The sequence below is a fragment of the Mustelus asterias genome, chromosome 11 (genome assembly GCF_964213995.1).
Source record: "Mustelus asterias chromosome 11, sMusAst1.hap1.1, whole genome shotgun sequence".
Taxonomy (NCBI): domain Eukaryota; kingdom Metazoa; phylum Chordata; class Chondrichthyes; order Carcharhiniformes; family Triakidae; genus Mustelus; species Mustelus asterias.
Genome location: NC_135811.1, coordinates 80,985,674 through 81,010,779, shown reverse-complemented (window position 1 = coordinate 81,010,779; position 25,106 = coordinate 80,985,674). Strand labels below are relative to the sequence as shown.

The window sequence follows — 25,106 nt, the reverse complement described above, 5'->3', positions numbered from 1 at the left end:
GGCTTTGAAAATGATGAGTGCAAAGTCACCATTTTCCTCAAAAATAGGCTGCACCCAAGTCCTTCATAGGCTGGAACTCTGCCACCTCGCCCGCCCAGAATCGGAGCAGGCGAGAGTCCGACAATGGAAATCTCCATTGACCTCAGGTGGGAATTACCGATCTCACCCGAGCAAGGCCGTAAAATTCCGACCATGATCTCTATCTCCATTGACCCTGCTTGGCCTGCTGGGTGTTCCCAGAATTTTCTGTTTATATTTCAGATTTCCAACATCTGCAGTATTTTATCTCTTGCTTTTATTGCCTACTTGGCTGGGTCGCACCATGGTGATGGAAGTTGGTTCTAAAGTTACCCAGTCTGAAGAAACTAAGGAGCTGTGATAATGTGGTCAAATAGCGGTACCTCTTTTATCACAGATAGAAGATTGGCTGGCTGGCAGAAAACAGAGTATGCACAAATAGGTCTTTTTCTGACCGGCAGGATGTGACTGGTGGAGTAAATTATTTTACTCCAGGAGTGAGTGGGCAACAATCTGGCAGATGGAGAATAAATGTGGGAAAATGTGAAATTGTTCATTACGTCAAGAAGAATAAAAAGCAGAGTATTACTTAAATTTAAAATGGCTGCAGAATTCTGAGGTGCAGAGAGCTCGAATTGTTCTAGTCACAAAGTCAGAATGCAGGTACAACAAGTAATTAAGAAGGCTTATTAGATAGATTAGTGCAGAAAGAGGCCATTTGGCCCATCGAGTCTGCACCGACCACAATCCCACCCAGGCCCTACCCCCCATATCCCTACATGTTTACCCACTAATCCCTCTAACTTACACATCTCAGGACACTAAGGGGCAATTTTTAGCGTGGCCAATCAACCTAACCCACACATCTTTGGACTGTGGGAGGAAACCGGAGCACCCGGAGGAAACCCACGCAGACACAAGGAGAATGTGCAAACTCCACACAGACAGTGACCCAAGCCGGGAATCGAACCCAGGTCCCTGTAGCTGTGAAGCAGCAGTGCTAGCCACTGTGCTACCATGCCGCCCATTATGCTAGCATAAAGCTAGCATTATGGAATGCTAGCTTTCATTATGAGGGGAATTGAACATAAAAGTAAGGATGTTAAGCTTCAGTTATCCAGGACACTGGTGCGACCGCATTTCGAATACTGTGTTAAGGGCGGCACGGTGGCACAGTGGTTAGCACTGCTGCCTCACAGTGCCAGGGACCCAGGTTCAATTCCAGCCTCGGGTGACTCTCTGTGCGGAGTTTGCACATTCTCCCCATGTCTGCGTGGGTTTCCGGCCTATAATTCTACGACTGTGAGGTTTACTAGATTGATATCTGGAATAAATGGGTTGTTCTTATGTGGATAGGTTGAACAGGCTGGGCTTGTTTCTACTGGAGTCTAGAAGAGTGAGGGATGACTTGATCGAAGTATATAAGATTCTGAACGGTGTATGTAGAAAGGACGTTTTCTCTTGTGAGTGAGTCCAGAACAAGGGGGCAATGTCTTAAAATTAGTGGTTGCCCTTTTAGTTCAGAGATGAGGGGACACTCTTTCCTCTCAGAGGGTTGTGTGACTTTGGAACTCTCTGCCTCAGAAGATGGGGTTGAGGGTCAGCGAATATCGTTAAGGTGGGGGAAGAAAGATTCTGGTTAGGCCAGGAATCAAAGGTTATTGGGGGGAGATGGGATTTGAAACACAAACAGATCAACCATAATCTTATTTAATGGCGGAGCAGGCTCGAGGGGCAGAATGGCCTGTTTCTGTTCTTATTTTGTATGTTCATATGTACGTTTGTGTTAATGTTTAATAAACAAGAGGACTTCATTTTTGTCAGCAGAAGAGTAATTTAAAGATCTCTACCAGCATTCAAAACTACACTCAACGCAAGAAGTACTTTGTGACGTTCTTTTTTCTTTACAAAATTAAAACCCACAAGACCTGATGCGACTTACGAAAGCATGTGAGAGGCGTCGCTGTGCTCTCTGACAGAGTTTCTTCTGTACTTCATGAAATCTCTCAGCGTCACCAGTGGATTTTCATTGATTTCCATTTTGTCACCAGATGCCCAAGTTTCCATAGCAACCAGCACAATCCGCGTATTCAATTGTTCCTTAAAAATCTAAAGCATGAAATGAAAACATGAGCAAACCAAATGCAGCTGAAACCAGACACACATCTCACCCCATCAAAAATATGTTTCTCACACACAAGTGCTGCTCACGTGCGATTTGAGTTATGGACCAAAGTCTGTGGGCGGAATTTTACTGGCCCGCTCGCCATGGGAACCGTAGCGGGCGGGACACTGACCACGCAAAGATCTGTTGACTTCTGGCGGGATTTTCCGGTCTTGGGGCCGGGAGTTTATGGTACGAGAGAGACGGATTATGAATTCTCTAACAATCTCTCCCTTTAACATGGTTCATTTTAATCATATTTTTATCTGAGAAAGTTTTGGGAATATGCGTTTGCCCAAAAAGATTCTACCCGCTCCAATTTAAAGGCCGACTGTCTCGCCATTGCTCCAAGTTCACTCAATCACATACCTTTTATCAGCTGATAATCGTTTGACTCAGTAGGAAATGCCCAAAATCAGCCCAGTGCCTCACTCAAAATTTCCTTCCTTCTCGGCATCTTACCCTGACAGAGTGCTGCGACCTGGAACTCACTAAAAAGGGAACTGGGGTACATACTCAAGCTCGCACTGTGCTTTCATACATTTGAGCGGGCAGGGGCAGCAGAGAGGCACAGTGGTTAGCACTGCTGCCTCATAGTACCAGGGACCCAGGTTCAAGTCCGGCCTCGGGTGACTGTCTGTGTGGAGTTTGCACGTTCTCCCCGTGTCTGGGTGGGTTTCCTGCAACACTCCAAAGATGTGCAGGTTAGGTGAATTGACCATGCTAAACAGCCCCTTAGTGTCAGGGGGATTAACTAGGGTAAATATGTGGAATTACAGAGGGTAGGGCCGAGGTGGGATTGTTGTCAGTGCAGGCTCGATGGGCCGAATGGCTCCTTTGCACTGTAGGGATTCTATGATTCACACATCGAACACCAACATATCTGCCATGACGTTACTTACAACGTTTTTTTGATCTTTCTGTCCTCTTTGGGTTTGGGCTGAAGATTAGTTTCGCACAGACTGACTGTCCTTTGATATACAACTAGTCATTCTTTGGGTGGAAGATTCACACAATGACATGGAGCCATTCTAAGCTGAGTGCTGTGATGACTTGTTACCTACACACAAAACGTCCTAGGCATGTAAACCTGAGGTCAGATGAAAGAACCTGGATGACTTTTGCCTCTGTACAGCTCAGGTACACAGTGGTAAATTGTCCCAATGTTATTGTTGTTTTGGTACAGGTCAGCCTGATCCAACACTGACCAGCCTTTGAACCTGGGACCTATTTAAGTTTAGCTTTCCTCTAGCTGGCACATTTAAAATGTTTCTCATTTGTGCATAACGACCATCTCTCATGATTCCAAAACAAAGGAGATAAAGAACACACAGTGATCAAAAAGCATAGCTTATCATTTTAAAACTTTTTTTACTCCATTATAGAGTCAAAGTCATAGAGATATACAGCACGGAAACAGGTCTTTTGGCCCAATTCATCCATGCCAACCAGGTTTCCTAAACTGAACTCATCCCATTTGCTTGGATTTGGCCCATATCCCTCCAAACCTTTCCCATCCATCAGTTGGGAATGTTTTACAAACGGTTATGGTTTAAATTGTCTATTTAATTCCAAGATAGAATGGAGTTGGGAGGGCATCTAGAGGATAGCTAATTTGCATTTCTACCTGGTTACAAGGCCCACATGATTCGCATTGCCAGGGAGATGTACTTTGAAAAAGAGTGCATAGTAAGATACTCGGTTTTCTAAAATATCGCTGAGCTTGACAGAAATAAGTTTGCCTACAAGAATCTAAGTGATGAAGAGAGAGAGGTGGGTAGCAGTCAGTCCTGCACCTGAAGCAGAGAAAATGGTGTCATTATTCACTACACAGAGAATTTGAGAGGATTTCTTAAAGTTACAAAACCAATGCTCAGAATGGACGAAGCAAAACCAAATCTATTCTGTACTTGCTCCAAAAACCAAATTTAAAATCGAACTAAATCCAATCATGGTCCCCACAAGAGAGACAAAGAAGATCCAAGCTGACACAATAAGGCATTGCACCCCATCTTGGGCTTGATATGACATTTGATCTTCATTTTACCAACATACGCACATTCATACACCATGTGAATATGGGTATGGAGATCACATGCCAAAGGACACTATTTATTACTCATTTTTTATTTACTACAGGTACCCACCCGATCCTGTATCCGGGAAACCCAGGACTGGACGTGTGTCAGATTTGGGGATTTTACGAATTTTGCGTTCTAGGCCTATCGTATACTTAAAGTACGAAAAATAAAGAATAAAAGAATCTGATTCAAATTGCTACCCGGGCTGCCAGCTTCAAATGTAGCTGACTTTTGGGCCCTTCTGGATTTTGCAACAATGGAAAAGGGGTCCGGTACCTGTAATTAGAAATGCAATTGACCATATTTCAGATCCCTAATTAGCAAATCTGGTCAGTGGCTAATGTCATGATCTCTACTGGCCTGGGAAAAGACTGTAACCATCCGATACTCCTGATGTCTTGAGAACACAAACCTGTACTGTGTTACTTCATGCCAAAGTAGCGGGTTACTATCTTTTGCCACGTTGAAGGACATGTCATTGAATGGGTTCAGGGATTGAGTCGAGTTACTTCATTGCTGATAGAAATTGACTGAAGACCCGACTAACTGATATCTGATGCCTCCACAATACTAGGCACAGAGGGTAAAAAGCACTCGGAAAGTGGGGCAGTCGGGTTCACAGTCAGATGGTTAGGACCCCTAGCCAGACACTGGGCAGGATTCTCACTCTCAATGGTGGCACGCCACTCATCAGGATCATCTGGTCTCGCCGCTGTCAATGGGATTTCCCAGTGATTCCACCCCACTGTGCTGGGAAACCCACAGCGGGAATACGCAGTCAGCGGGGCCGGGAGATCCCGCCGGTGTGAATGGCCAGAGAATTCCAGGCAGTGACCAACAGAGCAACCCTATTGTCTTTTCCAAGTACTGAATTTGATAAATGGCCATTACACAGGAGGGCAGTGAGTCAAATTGAAGTACTTACAGCGTCGGCGAGATTCACGACGGATTTAGCAAAATTGCTCGTCAGGGTGACAGAAGAGCGTTGCTTTGTGAACTGTTCAGAAAGAAGATTGCGTAATAATGCAAGTGAAATACAAGGAAAATGAGCAGAATAAATCACTAAACCAGATATGAGCATTAGTTTATCAATAATTTTCATTTTTGTAATATTAAAGTACTTGATTTACAGTAAGAGATAAATAAGTACCAGAGTGTTTGCCATTTTTTAAAAAAGCCGTCAATGTTTCAGGCAATAAGTCAGGGTTTAATATTGAGAACAAAATTCTCTCTATCACAGATGCAAGCACACTATCCCGATTCTTGCTCCTCACCATAATTCAGTGCCCATATTGCAAAGTGCAGATGTGTATACTTTGAACCAGCACATGGTTTGCACTGAATACTCTTCTGGATTTAGCTGATTAATACCATCATTGAGATCATCTATGGGATTCTGCATAGAAATCTGCTTTCAATGCCGAAGACACTAAAATTTCCCAATCTTGTTTTGTAATTTAATCCTTTGTCAACAGTCATAGCACTCTGCTCTATCTTCAAGGTGCAAATGTCACCCTTAAACCTTAATGAGCAAAACTCATCACTGTACGCAAGTGTGGACTGCACAGTTTTCTCGGTGTCTTACTTACAGTGTAGGAGTTCCTGTGGCAGAGTGGTAGCGTCTCTGCCTCTGGCCCAGAAGCTCTAGATTCAAATCCAACTTGCTAGCCATGGAAAGAGCATTCATAACGGACTGACAGTCCACTCAGGAATTCTTCCACTACGGATATACCAGGGCAGTACAGTAGCACTGCTGCTTCTCCCTGTTTGTGAACAGAATTCCCACTCACCTGAAAAAGGGGCTTGGAGCTCCGAAAGCTTGTGTGGCTTTTGCTACCAAATAAACCTGTTGGACTTTAACCTGGTGTTGTTAAACTTCTTACTGTGCTTCTCAGTACCAGGGATCTGGGTTCGTTTCCAGCCTTGGGTACTGGAGTTTGCATGTTCTCCACCTGTCTGGGTGCTCTGGTTTCCTCCCACAATCCAAAGATGTGTAGGCTAGGTGGATTAGCCATGGTAAATGCACAGGGTTATGGGGATAGAGTGCGAGGTTGGGCTGGGTAAAATGCTCTTTTGGAGAGTCGGTGCAGACCCGATGGGCCAAATGGCCTCCCTCTGCACTATTGTTTTGGGCACAAGGACACAAGCATGTTTTAAAAGGTGTTAGATTCAATTTTTAAAAAATATATACCGAGAAATGGGTAACTTTACCCCAATTTTTCAAAACAGGTCCAATCTTGTGCTTTTTGTCATCCAAAGTGAAACCTCCACTTCATCACATTTATTCAGGTTATGAGATTTAATTCTAATATGTATTACTTGCGACATGTTAAAATGTTTGGATGTGGATTAATTTCTAGATAATTAGTTACCAAGACCTGTATGAATTGAATGGCAGGTTTGAAAGGCTGAATGGCCTACTGCTACTTTTAGTTTCTATGTTTTTTTAACCTTTATGGATAATTAATGATGGGATTGGCAGCAAATATCAACACAAACTTATCTAGTGTAGTAGACAGCCAAGAAATAGCCATTGCTGCAATAAGTGGGTGAATGTTAGAGGGACATTTCACTGACAGGGGTTAGTTAATGCGACTATTGAAAGAGTGAAAAATAGAAAGTCAAATAAATGCACCGAGCGCTGTCAGTTATTATCATTAGTTGCACTTTCCATGTTACTTTGGTTTAAAACAGCCACTGTTCAACCAAAGGAGATAAATGATTACCAGTCGCCAGAGGTCCTGTCTCACACCACTAATAGGATAACTATTATCTGAAGACAGTCTGCAACTGTTCCGAAAACTACAGCAGTGCACTACAAAGTAACTCAAAATTAAACACAGTTGACGTACCAGGGTGTAATCATTGACCACCATCAGCTCAATGTACTTGGTTTCTCTCAGGACAGTGTGAGGGCCTCGACGTACCTACAAATAGCGGAGAATTAAAAGAAATCCAAAATGTTAAAGTCTGCCCATTAGTTTAAGGGGACTTGCAGGTGTTATAATCCAGATCAGAAACTCCAAAGTGTTTTATGAAGTCAGCCTACGTCATAAACGTTGCACTTTGAATTTGAGCATAAAATGTTTCACTCCAGGTATGATCCAAATGACCCACTAGGGAGCTTTTATCAAACAAAGTTCATTTAAGAATATAGTTAATGCATAGAAAGAAACTTAGCAAGAACTTTCACCAATTACAAACAAAAAAAACAACCATGATATTATATAAACCTTAACATCTCAATGTATTGTTCCAACACAACATTCTTATCAAAATACACCCCAGTTTCGGTTTAGCATAGAAAATATGTATGCTCATGTGATTTTGCAACTCTGAAACACCTGCTGTGATTTGATTTATTATTGTCCCATGTATTAGTATTCAGTGAAGAGTATTGTTTCTTGCACACTATATAGGCTAAGCATACTATACATAGAGAAGGAAAGGAGAGAGTGCAGAATTGGTCCTTTGGATGGAGAATTGAAACTCTGGCTTCTCCGTTCTGGAACTCCCAGCAAACCTCAAGGTAGAAATAAAGCCACTGATTGCCTCTAGCCAGCAAAACACCAACAGCAAAAGTTTCACCCCAGAAAGGCAAGAAAGACCAACTAGCCAACAGAATTTTTAATACCAGGGAGAGATGCAGAAACAAACTGCTTTTCAGTCTGGAGTCCAACAGCTTCTAATTAAAACTGAAAGTGAATCCTTGGATTCCTGTGTGAAGGAACCACCTGATCTTGACCTCTCCATCAATCATCCCACAACAATTCAAAGGGTCATAAAACTCCAGGACATTCCATTAGGCCCAGATTAAAAATAAACAAAAAGGCCCATTATATGCCTTCAACAGACATCACGGCAACAATACAAAAAAAACAGCAGAGAAACAGGAATAAAATACATGCCTTAATGGCATAGTAGCATCACACAAGGAAGCCAGGAAGGAATTGACCAATATTAAGTTGAGGAGGTGTACAACTTTGAAGACTGGCATTACAAAAGCTAAACTCAGAGCAATCAGTTGGGCAACTGTGGAGTGTGTGAAAGTCTGACATTACAAAATTCAGATTTAATAAGGAACTTTGCAACCAATTAAAATACAAAACTAGAGAGAGGTTCATTGGCCCAGCCTTTCCTCAGTGGTGACTGCCAGAGCACCTTTCAATCTGCACGGCTGAATTGGGTAGACTGGGCAATTGGAAAGATTTATTCTCGATGCTGCAGCCTTCCTGGTGAATAACATTGCCAGTGCCCTAAACAGGCCTTTCCAAAACACCAGGCCAGAAATATATCAACAGGTAAACTTAGTATGAGTGGGATACTTTCCTGGTCAGTCATACTACAGAAGATAATGGGCAGCACAGTGGTTAGCACTGCTGCCTCACAGCGCCAGAGACTCGGGTTCTATTCCAGCCTTGAGTGACTGTGTGCGTGGAGTCTGCACGTTCTCACTGCATCTACATGGGTTTCCTCTGGGTGCTCCAGTTCCCTCCCAAAATCCAAAGGTGTGCAGGTTAGGTGGATTAGCAGAGTAAATACGTGGGGTTACGGGGATAGGGCCTGGCTAAGCTACTCTGTCACTGCAAATTTGATGGGCTGAATTACCTCCTTCTGCACTGTAGGGATTCTATGATTCTAGGATAATGGCAAACCACTGCAGTACATTGCCAAACATATAAATGGAGAAAATAGAAGCAGAAGCAAGCCAATCGAGCTTACTCTACTATTCAATGTGATACAGACTGATTCTCTACCTTAGTGCCACACTCCCGCTCTCTCCCCCTTGATGCTCTTAGAGTCTAGAAATCCATCATTCCATTCTTAAATGTATTCAGTGACTGGCTCCCCACAGCCTTCTGTGGTGGAGAATTCCACAGGTTCACCACCCTGAGGGATGAAATTTCTCCTCAGCTCAGTCCTAAATGGGCTACCTTGTATCCTGAGACTGTAATCCCTTGCTCTCGACACGTGTGCCACCCCCACTGCACCCCCCCCCGACCCCCACTGCACCCCCCCCCCCACCCCCCTCCCAAACCACCAGGGGAAACATCATCCCTGCATCCATCAGCCCCCGTCAGAACTTTACACATTTCAATGAGATCCCCTCTCATTTTTCTAAATTCCAGCCTAATCATGGACAATTCCAATGGAAGTCCATGGTTGTCAGTGCCCTCTTAGGGCACGGTACCTAAATAAGGAGGAAGGTTTTAATGCTCACCTGCCGTTTGGTTCGTGCCCGTAACACTTTTTCAGGCGAGATCTGTTGCATGTCGTCAGTAAAGCACCCTGAAAATATTCACAGTGAAAGAATTTATTAACAAAAAATACATCCGCTCTGTGAAACATCGCATAATCGCGTTCATGGGCGGGAGTTTATGGTCTCACTCGTCCCAAAGCTGTAAAATCCCACCCGAGGTCAACGGACCTTGCCATTGGCCGCCCCTCGTCAGCTCTGATTCCAGTGGCGGGCAGGACGGTAAAGTTCCGGCCACGTTACTCTTCAGAACTGGATTCATCGACGAAAATGCGATGAGGTCCTCTCACTGCAAGTGGAGAGTAAAACAAATGTGCCCAATGGCTCCAAGAGGTCCAGCACCGACTGCATTAGAGTCGAGCAGCACAGCACATTGGTAGAAATACATTGTTAGGTCAATAAACAGAAAATCAATCATTAGGTGAATGCAAAGAGATTTTCCGGTCCTGCCTGCCTACCAACTGATTGGCTCCATTTCAGAGAGCATTTAAGAGCCAATCACATTGCTGTAGCTCTGGAGTCACATATAGGCCAGACTAGGTAAAGACAGCAGATTCCCTTCCCTAAAGGACATTAGTGTCACAGATGGGTTTTTACAATTGACAATGGTTTCATTAAACTTTTAATCCAGATTTTCATTGCATTCAAATTTCATCATCTGCCCAGGCAGGATTCGAACCTGGGTTCCCAGAGCAGAATCACTGGGTCTCCGAATTACTAGTCCAGTGACAATACTACTACACCACTGCCTCCCCTTGATGTTTTTCCCTCATATAGCTTCCCCTCTCCATCCATCATTTTCTTGTGTGCTTGGAAGATGGCATTAAAATTTCCATGAGTGAAAATGAGAAACACAACTGTGCCCAGAGAGTTAAAATGGTTTAGGAAAAAGAGTCGGTGAGAATTAAATATTATAGGAAGTATTTTCTCTATCAGAATAAGTTTGTTGAGGTAAACAGAATGTCGCAAGTTTAAAAAGAGTGAAAGCAATTTTCCAGTCTGTTCTGTTGTCTATGTGATGTCTGTCTCTTTAAGACAGCACAGCAGAAGAGGGGCACTTAACTCGAGGAACCAATGGAAACTGAGAGTGAGTGATCACACCAGAGGGTGGAGTCCTCTCTCAGGCAGAATCTTCTAAAAGCCATGTACTAAGCATGTAAGGACTGGAGCACTGCTCCAGGGCAGCCTAGAGCTGCAACCGTCCTTTACCAAGTTTCTCTTATCAATAAATGCATTTTGTTCCCAATAAAGTCGGAAATCTCCTGATGCCATCATAACAGCCGCAACATAACACACTGAACTCAACAGAAATAAAAGTTAGGAAGGGAATAGATAAGATAGAAGCAGGGAAGTTGTTTCCACTGGCGGGTGAAACTAGAACTAGGGGGCATGGCCGCAAAATGAAGGGGAGCAGATTTAGGACTGAGTTGAGGAGGAACTTGGGGCGGCACGGTAGCACAGTGGTTAGCGCTGCTGCTTCACAGCTCCAGGCACCCGGGTTCGATTCCCGGCTTGGGTCACTGTCTGTGTGGAGTTTGCACATTCTCCTTGTGTCTGCGTGGGTTTCCTCCGGGTGCTCCGGTTTCCTCCCACAGTCCAAAGATGTGCGGGTTAGGTTGATTGGCCATGCTAAAATTGCCCCTTAGTGTCCTGAGATGCGTAGGTTAGAGGGGTTAGTGGGTAAATATGTAGGGATATGGGGGTAGGGGCTGGGTGGGATTCTGGTTGGTGCAGGCTCGATGGGCCAAATGGCCTCTTTCTGTACTGTAGGATTTCTATGATTCTATAACTTCTTCACACAAAGGGTTGTGAATCTGTGGAATTCCCTGCCCAGTGAAGCAGTTGAGGCTACCTCACTGAATGTTTTTAAGGCAAGGATAAATATATTTTTGAACAGTAAAGGAATTAAGGGTTATGGTGACCGGGTGGGTAAGTGGAGCTGAGTCCACGAAAAGTTCAGCCATGATCTTATTGAATGGTGTAGCAGGCTCGAGGAGCCAGATGGCCCACTCCTGCTCCTAGTTCTTATGTTCTTATGATTCACTGTCACTCATTTTACAACAGCGCACAAAATCAAGATCTACCACAAGACGTGATAGGAAATTAACTGCTGCGTAATTTTCTCAGCACTGTTGTACATTGTGCAACTGTCTGCCAGCCCCCAGAATGACGAAGACCCCAGGGTCAAGGTGAATGTAGTCTGTCACCAGTGGTTTGATGCTGCCTCCAGTGGCGGGATTTGGAACAGCGACCAGACTGGCAGAGTTTACATTGTTGGATGCTGTTGGCAGCAGGGACCTCCAATACCAACTCATTAGAGGTGAATCCTTCATGAGAGTCACCCTCATATCAAATCATTCCACTTGGTTAACATCAACACAGTGGAACCTCAAGAAGCTGATCACTGCTCATCACTGCTTTGATTGGTAGGTTGGGTGGAGGCAGAACTGGCATTCCAATATGGGGAGAAAATAAAAAGTTTGGATCCAGGAATGATTCAAAACTAAGTTTATTTTTTATTTTGCAGCTGGAATGAGTCCATGGTTTGGCTGTTCCAGCTTTTGCAGGATGGCTACACTGCAAGAAAAAAGGATGATTTATAACTCGAGCAGTTGAAATCAGGATAAACATGTTAAAACATTTATATGAAACTTCTCCATCCACTGTGAACTATTAATCTATTTCTTTTAAATGTATATTACCTTTGTTAAGATAGCAGACTCAAAAGAATTGCATATAAATCCATCAACACAGTTGTTACTAATGTTACAGCACAGTCTCCATCTTCTGGGCTAGCTTCTGTTATATAATAACTATTCAATCTTCCTAAATCTATATGGAAAAGTGAATGAAGAAACAAATCAAATTAAGCTATTCACTGTAATAGCTTTGGCGTGTGGCGTGTCCTACTATGCTAGCCCATTTGTCTGTCTCCAACCACAATAAGCTCTGTTGTCCAGCACTCTACTGCCAGACTGGCAGAGTTCAGCATTGTTGGGCACCGTTGATTACAGGGGCCTCCAACACCATCTCATTAAAAGATAAATCCTTCATTCAGCCACCCTCAAGTCAAATCATCCCAGCACCAGTGCATTGGAACCCCACCAATTCTCTGGGAGGCAGAATTTTGGACAGCCCAATTTTTAAAAAAAAATGTGGGTCACCTTTTTTAAAAGGTGGGGGTGGCACAGTGGTTAGCACTGCTGCCTCACAGCGCCAGGGACCCAGGTTCGATTCCCAGCTTGGGTCACTGTCTATGCGGAGTCTGAACGTTCTCCCCGTGTCTGTGTGGGTTTCCTCCGGGTGCTCCGGTTTCCTCCCACAGTCTGAAAGATGTGCTGGTTAGATGCAGTGGCCATGCTAAATTCTCCCTCAGTGTACCCGAACAGGCGCCAGAGTCTAGTGACTAGGGGATTTTCACTTCATTGCAGTGTTAATGTAAGCCGATCTATGACACTAATAACTTAAACTTTCAGTATGCAGATAATGCTTTTCAAAAAAAACTAACAACAATAATAGATTGTAAATCGACAACAGTTGTTCTTAGGCTTTAGATTGTAATCATTAAATTTTTGGGTCAGTTTTGGTTATTGTGTCTGAACAAAGATGTATAGCTCAAAGTGACAGCTCCCTTTCTTTATAAAAGCTGGTCTGAAGGTCATGGTGTCAGTTGTAGTGTCAGCTGAGCTTGGGCTTCAGTTGTGGTGGTTTAACTGCGATGCCCTGCCTATTACGATGGGGCCCTTGACAGTCCAATTGCTTCCCCTCTCCCCCTCAAAGGCAGAGCAGCACCCTGTCCTGGGTCCGCTGCAATGTAACTCCCTGTTAAGCGGCTAGTTTCCTCAGCATAACCAAGAATTTGCTGTACCCAACACTCCATGTGGAAAATTCTTCTTAGTCTGAGGGAGTTGGGCTACGAGACTGAAACAACTCCAGGGCAAACAGTTCGGAGTCTCATTAAAACTGAAATACGACAATGGTCAACTTGCATTCTTCCCCTTCCTATCAGAAGACTGACTCAAATAGCGTGTAGTACATAATAGATGAAGGAGCATTCCTTACCAGATGATGTACATCCCACTGGGATATCAAGACCAGGAGATCTGTATGCAATATGAGGTTGTTGTTCATGCTGTATGTAAGAAGAGAACAGCAACATTATATCGGAACATATTAAATTAACCTACAACCTGATGAATCCGAATACATTTCAGGAGCCAGTTTGAGAAGATCTCTCTTTATGTGATTATACATTCATACAGTCCAACAATACAATGCATGCGAGTGCTAAATGGTGCAGAGCAAGCCATTATTAGATTGCAACAGTCATTTTCTGCGCGATGTAATGTAATGGAAGAGGATACTGTTTCCCTACTATTTCCCTCATCTTTCCACTGCAGTGACACAAGTGAAACAGTAATACAATCGTAGGCAAGCATCTGAAGACAACAGCAAAACAACACTTAGTAAGAAGCATCCAGAATAAAGAAATTTATATACTGGGATAAAATTGGCACAGGTTGAACCGAGAAATTGATCAGGGCAAATCGTAATTGCATTAACTGTTTTCCAAATACTATCAGAAAGATTTAAGAGTAATTGGAAAAACTTGGTGTTTGCTCTTATGACAATGAGATTTGCACCATTTCATATATTACCACAAGGTCTTCAAAGGACATCACCACTGGATGTTCTTCATACATTGAATATTACACTAGCCTCAAACTGTGTTGAACTATTTTCTTCCAGGAAAGGATGATGGGCAGGATTTTCCGTTTTTTTCTTCAAGGAGAGAAAAGGGTTGTGCCGCTTGCTGGCTCTTCTCCCCAAATTGTCCAGCTTTAAGAAAATAAATCTAGGAGGCGTGGCTCACACCAATGGGGCAGGGATGGAAAGACCCAGTATTGTTGGCTTTCCAGAGATTGTGATGCCCTTTAAAAAGAGCACCCCAATCTCCGGTAAAAAAATGAAGACTCCTCACCCCCCTCTACCCACTTCCCCCACCATGGAGCTCTTGAGGACCACCCCTCCCCACATACACACACATCCCCTCCCCTCACCGCCTGGCATCTGTCCTACCACCATCAATGATTTATACACAAATACACCCAGCTCCATCTGCTCCTAAACCCTTTAGTATTGTACCATTTGTCTTCCATTGTCTCCACTTTTTTCCTACTAGATGAATCATTCACACTCCTCTGCATTAAATTTGATCTGCCACTTCTCACCCATTCTACCAGTCTGTCCCAAGTCCTCCTGAAGTTTATCACTTTCCTCCTCAAACCTCAATGCTTAAAATTTTTGCATCATCTGCAAATTTTCAGACTGTGCTCTTTACACCAAGGTTAAAGACATTAATGTACATCAGGAACAGCTGGCATCTTAACACTGACTCCTAGGGAACTCCACTATGAACCTGCCCCCAATCCAAGAAAAACAACACTACTCCTCGTTTCCTGTCACTTAGCCAATTTCATGTCAGTGTTGTTGATGTCCCTTCTATTCCAGGAGTTCTAATTTTGTTCACAAAACTGGCATTTTATCCATGTACACCACATCAACAGCATTACCACCCCATTGGCACTTCTGTATATTTTGGCCACCTGAACCATTTCTCTCTAACTCTGCATTACATCATCTCAGATTACAAGCAAACTGATGAGAGGAATTGTATTTATTTTATTAAGTTTTTTAAAGTTTTATTTATTAGTGTCACAAGGAGGCTTACAGTATTGCTGGGAAGACCGGGGAGGGTGTGCCTCAACTCTGAGGGAACCTTCAGAGTGAGGAAGGCTTCAGAGTGAGGCATCCCTCCTCCCCCGCCCCACCCACACTTTCGTGCCTGAGATTAGGAAAAGTAAAAATGTCAGTAAACCCTACCTGTACTTGCTCCCGCCAGCCTAAACATTGAGGCTGGGCAGGATAAGGTCACTTAAGGCCCTGCCCACCCAGACGTGAAATTGCATCAGGCTTTGGGTGGACGGGTTCCCAGGGGGAATCCTGTTCATTCAATTTTAAACCCTTTCCCCCCCCGCCTCCGTCAACCCGCCTCAGAACCTGCCTTGATGGGAGTGTAAAATTCCGCCCAGGACTTTCTTTTACCAGGCAAAGTTCTGATATAACTTACTGAAAATTACCAGCAGTACTCAGGCATAAGCAAGTAATGTTCTGTTGGCAACAGTTCGGGTTGGCAGAGCACAATCATAATTGATTGAAATGTAGCCAAGCCATTACTTAACACTTCGTTTAATGTAGCAAAGCAATTTGATTCGTTGTGCTAAGCACTTATATGATATTACTCAGCATAATTTTCAGACCCGTGCATCTAAATATAACATGAGTCAGCATAAAACAGGAGTGAAACCATCTCTGGCAGAGGGCAGGAGAAGGGGGGTTATATAGGGAATCTCATGTTCACTGCGATGTTGCAGGGTCTTTATATTATATATCAGTATCATAAAGCCCAGCAGACAATATACCAAAATTATAATACAGAGCTTAGTAATGCTGAAAAGGAAAGATGAAGGGGGTTAAATTTTTTAAAAGAAAAAACCATACATAATGTGAAAGATTACTTTGCACTCTCAGTACTAACCCTTCCCCTTCTTTAGTTTGCTCCTATCAAGTGCAAAGTAATAAAATAATGATGCATTTACTTTTCAGACTTTTTAACATTTGTTCCAGCTTGCCGAAACAACTGATGATAGATAGATAGAATTCTACAGTGCAGAAGGAGACCATTCATCCCATCGAGTCTGCACTGACCACAATCCCACCCAGGCCCTATCCTCATAACCTAATGCATTTACCCTAGCTTATCCCCCTGACACTAAGGGGCGATTTAGCGTGGGAAATCCACCTAGCTCGCACGTCTTTGGACTGTGGGAGGAAACCGGAGCACCTGGAGGAAACCCACGCAGACACGGGGAGAATGTGCAAACTCCACACGGGCACTGACCCAAGCTGGGAATTGAACCCGTGTCCCTGGCACTGTAGGGCAGCAGTGCTAACCACTGTGCCACCGTGTCGCCAATGTATCACATTGCTGGAATATTCCAATCCTCTACTTGTAGGCCGTACTTTTCCCTTCTGGGTGTTCACTGGCTATACCGACACCATCAAACGCATGCATTCTGTACCCATACTTGCTTCTTCACCCAGAGAGTGGAGAACCAGGCAGTGTGGGGGTTGGTATCATTACAGGAAGCAATTGCAATGAGAAGCCAAGAGCCACAAAGAGACCAGAATGTACCTGTGACTGCCTGTGCCACCGAGTATAGAATTGGGTGGATTTGCAAAGACTCCAAAGTTCCTGTTAGGGAGTAGATCTTTCTTTGTGATTCTTGTGTTGACATTGAGTGCTGCAACATCCACACATGATGAAATCTAATTTCGTTTGACGTTTTTAAATGAAACATTGAAATGTTAGGGATGGGTCTGTTGTAATTAAAGTCAAAAGAACCGAAGCACCAATATAAAATCTCGTGGCTGAGAACCACATGCTTCACTTATTGAGAATACTTGTCACCATTGAAAATCATGGACATTCTAGGACGGATGTTTAACTGATACTGTGCCTGACACTACGGGCTGGAATTTCCAGCTTCGCTCGCCCCAAAACCAGAAAATCCCACCCACGGTGAACAGACCTTTCCATGGTTCGCCCCACACTCATCCCGATTCCCCTGGTGGGCGGGACAGTAAAATTCACCCCTACGTCTAAATCCAAGTACATTGTTAAAAAAAGGAATGTGTTTGCAATGGAGAAGAGTTGTTTAGAAAATATACTGAATCTGATGTGAAGGAGGAGTAGAGACTGAAAAGCAACTGGCAAAAAACAAACGATGGAAAAAGAATTCCAAGACGTAGACACGAATCTTCCGGCAACTTGTGAAGGGGCTCAGCACCCTATCCCCTGTCAGATGCTTGTGGAATTGGGGCTAATGCAGTGTGAATTGGTTGCAAGAGCAATTGTCCTTCCATGACAGTCTCACCATGTTGCACATCTGCAAAGAGACGGCACCAAGGTTTGCGCCCTCTCATCAATTTCTCTCTCTGGGTGTTCACTCAGGGTGAATCAGATCAGCAGGGCTATGTACTTCCACCCCTTCACCTCTGAACATTCCACTTTTTGAACCTCAATCCATATTTTGTTACCTCACAAGGTGAGCTCTGCCCAGTATTCAAAGCTCCACCCTAAACAAACTCCACTTTGGCCGGAGTTCTGTCACCCACAGTTTATCCTACAGCATTCTGCTCAACCGTGTCTCCTGTCCTTTCCATCCTTAACCCACTTCCTATGCCCCCCCCTCACTGATTATAGTAATCAGCAGTGAGAGCCCTGGTTGATGTTTCTCCCCCTTCTCCTGGAACATTCCAAGGCCGATTGGGTCATCCCTGTTACTTCATTAGTGTATATGACTCAGCTTGCCGCAACCTGATCTGCTGCTGTTTATAGCTACTCCAACGAGGAGATCTCGGTCATGGTATGTCACATTTGGCTGTCCTTCACCATCTTCTCAAATCCATTGTAGCTCATCTGTAACCACTCTGTGACGTCTGTCGTTCAACTACATCTAGGTTTACCCGCTTTCTGCACTTTTCCCTCCAGACGAGATCTCTGTAGCTTTACAGCTTTGAACAAACAGCGGAAGTACTGATGTTTCCTTTTCTGGGTGTCACTTTTTCGAGATCTTCTTGCCCCTGCAATTTCAAGCACCTCTATTTGTTTTATGGTCTATGGAATTTTTAAGCATTTGTCTTGGCATCCTCATTTGAAAGGCCACTATTTTCTTCCACAGATTTTTATTTAATGTCCAGGTTTCTCAAGCACACAGTAAAGTGGAAAAATAATTGAGAAACCTTGAATGGTCAATGACTGGAAACATGAACTCTGTTTCTCTCTCCACAGATGCTGCCTGACCCCTTGAGTATTCCCTGCATTCGCTGTTTTTATTACAGATTTCCAGCCTCCGGAGCATTTTGCTGAAGTGTGTCTGAAGTGTAATCACTGCTGTTACGTAGGGAACACAGGAGTCATTATTGCACATTGCAAGGTCCCACAGAGATGATCCATTTTCATGATGTTGGTTGACAGGGTAATATTGAGGAGGAGTGGGGCTTGAACCTACAGCCTTCTGGCTCAGAGGCATGAGTTGCTCCCAGCTGAGTCACTGAATCCGTACAGTGCAGAAGGAGGCTGTTCAGCCCATCGGGTCTGCACTGACCACAACCCCATCCAAGCCCGATCCCCGTAACCCCATGTATTTACCTGCGCTAGTCCCCCTGCCACTAAGGGGCAATTTATCATGATTAATCAACCAGCACATCTTTGGACTGTGGGAGGAAACCGGAGCACCCACGCAGACATGGGGAGAATGGCCAAACTTCACACAGACAGTCACCCAAGGCTGGAATCGAACCCGGGTCCCTGGCGCTATGAGGCAGCAGTGGTAACCACCTGTGAGTCCCCTGTGAGTCACAGCCAAAGTCAAGAGGAGGAGACTGCATTTTCATCTTGCTTAGCTTCTTACAAGGTGCAGAAAGCCAGTATTAAACATTTAATTACAGAGATGGTTTCAAAGAAATTATATAACAGTGGAAAGTGGTTAAAAACATGTACAGGCAATCACACCACTTGATGCTGATTTGTCTGTGTTATAGCTTTCGTTACAGACTAGTAATTCCAGCAAATGCTAACCATTCACCTTTTTTAGTAAGGTGCCCATTCTATTAGTCTGTTTGCTCACTGTAACAATAGCCACTTTCATTGATTTAAACTTAAAAGTCAGCACGGTTGAATACGATCCATTAGAAGCTATAAAATATAAATTGCTCAAGGAGGAAGGAACTTAATCTCATTAAGAACCATATTTTCTCTCAACACTGCCTCACTCGATCAGCTCCTGGAAGTCATTGGATAGGTGCACTCATCTGTACAATTAGCAGAATCACGGTTCGTTCCATCATAGTCACACCGGCCATTCCCATTTTGACAAATTTCTCTCCTTCAATTCAAAACCTTCAGGTCTAAGTGACAGGGAATGGATTTAAAATGCTGGAAAAGAACTGGTGTCATCTTACTTCTGACATGGCATCACCTCGCGTTTCCTTAATGCTGTCAACAACAGGGTAAAGACCTGCACTGCAAATTACTCCACTGGAAAGCAAGCTGCATTAAGGCAATGTAGATTAGCATGACCATCAATGCTAACGAGGTGATGTCTATCCCAACAGATTATGTGTATGGAAAATGACACGACAAGGCAAGTTGCTCCATCAAATTTATCCAGTTTCAAATGGTATAAAATAACAGGCTGCATTTAAACCCATCCCACCACCATTCAACCCTCTCACACAACCACGTAATCCCCAGAAGAGGCACAAATAAAAAAGAGAAATAGATTGAATGCTAATTGAGGCAGAGATATAAAAATACCCAGGAAATTCCATTACGACATTAAGGAGCAGTGCGGTGGCAGTGGTTAGCGGTGCTGCCTTACAGCGCCAGGGACCCAGGTTCAATTCCAGCCTCAGGTGACTGTCTCTTCAGGTGGAGTTTGCATGTTCTCCCCGTATCTGCGTGGGTTTCCTTCGGGTGCTCCGGTTTTCTCCCACAGTCCAAAGATATGCAGGTAGGTTGATTGGCCATGCTAAATTGCCCATTAGTGTTAGGAAGACTAGCCGGGTAAATACATGGTGTTACGGGAATAGGGTCTGGGTGGGATTGTGGTTGGTGCAGACTCGATGGGCCGAATGCCCTCTTTCTGCATTGTAGGGATTCTATGATTCTATGACTCCTGCAGTCCAACAGGAAACCAATGTGATTTGTACCACAATTTCTCTTGCCTCAGCTACGTTCTCAGATGAACTGAAACTTATCCAGCTTCCTTTTCAATGCATGGAGGAGATCTAACTTCACTTGCAGGTACTAGTAACTCGTTCTAGAGATCAATAATTCCCCAATGCTCTGTAGAAGCTCTGCAGAAGCTGCCTGACCTGCTGAGTATTTATGGGCATTTTCTGTTTTTATTTCAGAATTACCAGCATCTTCTGAATTTGTTTTGATACCTCAATGCAATAGGGTCATGACTCTATTTTGTACACAATGGGCATAAATGTGAATTCAGGACAAATTGACAACAGTTCATAATGTGTCTCAGCTAGCAGGTGTCAAATCCGATCATTGGTCAGTTTTTACTATTGGACACTTCTGGTAGAAATGCACTTTCTGGCGTCTGTGAAGAGTTGTGCAAGGGTGCCGGTCTCTATATCAAGAAAGTGTCGTGAGCTTTGATCAAAGTCCGCAATCATTCTCTAGCACTGGACTACACAGCATTAGTGGCAGAGACTGAACAAGTACCGGCCTCTTCCTGGTTGGGGAGCTGCGGATATTAGAGATAGATATTAGAGATATATCAGTAATTTCTTAACTGCTGATAACAACCTAGAGATGTGGGTACTTGGGTCTTGGAATAACTACACTGGGATGAGTGTAATTGGTACAATATAAAATGGGCATGTGAGATGGGACTTTGTGGGGGTGGAGGATGAGTGAGAGAGTACATTAATTGTTTGGCTTGCTTCCTACAGGAAAAGCTCGATATATCTATTCAGTTGAAAATGTTTGTGGGCCTAGGTGATGAGGTGATTATTTTGGGTGCCCTTATCCAATTGGGGAGCTGAAGTTAAAGATGAACACAGTGGCTGCAAGGTTATTGTTGTAAAGGGTCACTTGCTCTCCCAGTGAGAGGTCTTGAGACTTGTGTGTTTAAACATAAACCATTTATTGTTAAACCATAACTATGTACATATCCCAGGTACTGGCATGGGCGAATGCTGCCTCCATGATGGCTCCTTCCAGACTCTACTCCCAGAGTCTACTAGCATGTGACTCTCTGCATCATACCATGAGTGGTAATATCCTCCAGTCCCACATTAACCCTTGTTCTGCCAAACACCTTTATATTACAATGCCATGTTGCTATCACATCTAACAGTTATAATTGAGGATTTTAGTCCACATCTGGAATGCATTGTCAGAGTCCATTTGTCAAGAGTTCAGCAAGAAGGATTTCCACCTTTACGTTGGCAGCACAGTCCAGGGGATGAGAGATCAAAAGGAGCCTTTCCTCATGCCCCATTTACAATAACTGAAGCTCCTGCATGCTTTGGACTGGAGCTCCAAATACTTACCCCAAGCACATCAGGGAACTCAAACAAGCTCCAAAACTAGAAGCTCTCTGGCAGAAATTATTTCCAGTGAAAATTTCTGGCCTGTTGCATCCCATTTGCACCCATGGTGTGTGGGCGTATATGGGCGGCACAGTGATTAACACTGTGCCAGGGACGCAACGCCAGAGACCTGGGTTCAATCCCACCCTCAGGTGATCGTCTGTGTGGAGTCTGCACGTTCTCCCCGTGTCTGTGTGGGTTTTTCTCCGAGTGCTCCAGTTTCCTCCCACAGTCCAAAAGGCCATGCTAAATTGCCCCTTAGTGTCCCAAGATGTGCAAGTTCGATGGGTTAGCCATGGTGAATGTGTGGGGTTATGGGGAAAGGGTAAGGTGCTCTGACAGACTTGATGGGCCAAATGGCCTCCTTCTGCACTGTAGGGATTGTATGTGTAATCTAAATTGGGGCACTTGCAAGCCAAAAATAAGCCCCTTTCTCCTTCCAAGTGCTTGAGGTATTACAGCCATTATTAGCATCCGTGTTACATCTGCAGATATTTGAAGTCATTAATACAAATTACCCTTTCAGAGATTACTAACAAGATTAACTGCTCTTAGTTTTCTCCCTGAACAGTCAACAATATTTCTATTTCACAAAAAGATCATGACAGAGTCTGAGCGTTGCAATTCTTATGAAATGTAATCCCGTCTGTCTGCACTGCAGTAACCCAATTATTGTGTTCGTTCATTGCCAAGCCAACACTGCAGTAAATATGAGCTATGACATTGATGTGACTGAGTTTACAATGGTTCATCATACACCTTGATTTATTTATAGTGCATCCAGGAGACTCATATCAGTTAGTAAGTTGAACCACGGTTACGATGATAAAATGGGAAGATGCATTACCAGGCCTGTTAAACTCTTAGATTAGAGCTATAAATAGGTCAGCAGGTTTGAAATTCTAATATTAAACCAGTTGTTCTTACAGTTGAGCCTGGCGGTATTGCTGCTTTTATATTGGCACTGTTTTAATTCACAGTACTGGACCTGGTCACTTGTAAGGCAACTTTCTAAATTTGTGCTAAAGGTGGCTTTTTCAGGGATATGAGGATCAAATGGGAAAGTGAAGTTGAGATTGAGAATTACCCATGGGCTTATTAAATGGTGGAGGGCTGAATGATCTACTAATCAAGGAGAGGCAATGGCCCAGTGGCATTATCACTAGACTATTAATCCAGAAACTCAGCTAATGTTCTGGGTTCAAATCCCGCTATGGCAGATGGTGGAATTTGAATTCAATAAAAAAAATCTGGGATTAAGAATCTACTGATGACCATGAAATCATTGTCGATTGTCGGAAAAACCCATCTGGTTCACTAATGTCCTTTAGGGAAGGAAATCTGCCAGCCTCACCTGGTCTGGCCTACACGTGACTCCAGAGCAATTTGGTTGACTCTCAACCTCCCTCTAAAATGGCCTAGCAAGCCACTCAGTTCAAGGGCAACTAGGGATGGGCAATAAATCCTGGCCAGCCAGCGTTGCCCATGTCCCATGAATGAATAAAGAATTAATAAACGAATGTTCCTATTTCTCACCATTTTATACTAGCCTATGGCTGAACTCAGAAACCTATGAGGTACTGGATTGTGACTGTGAGGGCTAGAGTTTATCCATTTAAAACTGCAGAAACTGTAAGCGCTGGAAAGCTTCCAGCTGCTTTTCCAGCCTGTACCAGCCTGCCCATTGGGGCCCTGGCTTGCAGGATTACCCAAAGCAGCTGTGGAGAATTCCAGTCTTTGGCGGGAGATCAACAATAAGCCAGACTGATTGGTTGATCATTACTGAAAGTGAAGCCTCGAGTGGATTGGTGCGACAAACAGCACAAAATACAACAAAAGGTGTGAGCGCATTGCCAGCATCCTCCCAATCGCAGTATGGGTACACACCGTACAGTGCTGAGCTGTAGTTCAAGTAGCATTTGCAATTCAATCAAAAGAACAAAATCGTGGGTAAGTGAGTATCCCCCATTGCAAATCATGTCTTTGGCAGCTGGCATTTAAATACAGGACCTCTGTCTTTAACCTCATGGAAGGACATATGCAATTCAATTTGTGACATGCCAGCCATCTTGATGTTGATGATATGCAAGCGCAATTTTGCTCAGTAGGCCAACTGGTAAATCAATTCCTTACCTCAGGCTTTATCACAAGGGTCATTAGCGCACGGATATGTCTGCCATAAGGATGAATCGTGCTCCAATTTGCTGAGTGCCAACTCAGTGTAATCCAGAATCCTCCTCTCTTGCTACCATTTATCACAAATCTCATCGGAGCCAAATGAGGTTATTTTGTTACATGCTGAAGATAGGCTACACCAGGAAGCAGCTCTTCTAAGGCACAAAGTTAACCTACAATGGGACTTCGCTGGCACTTAAAGAGAGGTGAGGAAAATTAGGATGTCCTTTGCCCCATCTCAATGCATTCTCAAAGATATATCGTTGTGTGGTCTATCTCTCTGAACTACTTTAGATTTTACCTTAAGGAGACACTCAAAACAAGTTGTAAGGCCTGTTTTTTCAGTTCCCTATGATACTTAGTTCTCTACATACAATATAACTTCCACTTCTAGGGTGGGTGTTTGAACCCCGGAGGTGCCCCAGGAGATGCGCAGGGGCACCCCCCGATTGTCGTCAGCCAAGGACAGCAAGGGATTTTCCCAGAAAGTTGAAACATCTGATGGGCAATTACCCTGCACCTGGAACCATCCGACACTTGAACTTAAATCGATCACTTTGGATGGTTCTGGCTCTCTCAGTAGAATAGTTATCCAGGAAAAGTTAGAAGAATTAAAACCACTTTTTTGACTCCTGAGTACTGCCCACCACAATCACCGACCCCCACAGGACCCCCCCTCCCAAATACCCTCTGGATGCCACCCCATCTCCCATCGCCTCCTTCCCAATTACCCTTTCCCCGCTCCCTGGCTACTCTCCCAATTGCCCCCAACTCCTGACTATCCCACCCTCTGACTACCCTCCCATATCCCCGGTGAGAAATGTGCAGTTCCCAACCTGGGTCAGTAAAAAGGAGTGAAGCAGCAATCCGATGGTGATTGCCACTGCCCGGAGGTTCTGGGCCTTTAGCACATGGTTGGACAACTGGAGAAAGTTACAAAAGGCCGGAGATAAATGCCTGGGCTTACCTGATCAATCGCGCTGCCCATTACTTCAATAATGTAGGTGAAGTTCCCATCACTAAACACACCGCTGCAGGGAAGGAGTTAATAATTAGGAATTAGCTCAGAGTATATTCGAGAATCTCATCAAAATATATTTACAATCCTTAACAACGAGACAGTCACAGGTCTTAAAGCTCCCTCATGCATTGGATACTATAAAAAGATACTCTC

General features: G+C 43.9%; 1 protein-coding gene across 1 annotated transcript in view; it reads right to left on the bottom strand.

Moving 5' to 3' along the window:
• adam11 (ADAM metallopeptidase domain 11) overlaps nt 1-25,106 on the bottom strand; it is a 168,576-nt gene that overhangs the window by 84,382 nt on the left and 59,088 nt on the right. Inside the window, exons 6-11 of the mRNA XM_078222950.1 lie at nt 24,900-24,963; nt 13,583-13,652; nt 9,485-9,552; nt 7,116-7,190; nt 5,189-5,260; nt 1,961-2,127 (exon numbers count right to left, since the gene is read on the bottom strand). Coding sequence (XP_078079076.1) covers nt 1,961-2,127; nt 5,189-5,260; nt 7,116-7,190; nt 9,485-9,552; nt 13,583-13,652; nt 24,900-24,963 — 516 coding nt within the window. The remainder of the gene's footprint in view (nt 1-1,960; nt 2,128-5,188; nt 5,261-7,115; nt 7,191-9,484; nt 9,553-13,582; nt 13,653-24,899; nt 24,964-25,106) is intronic.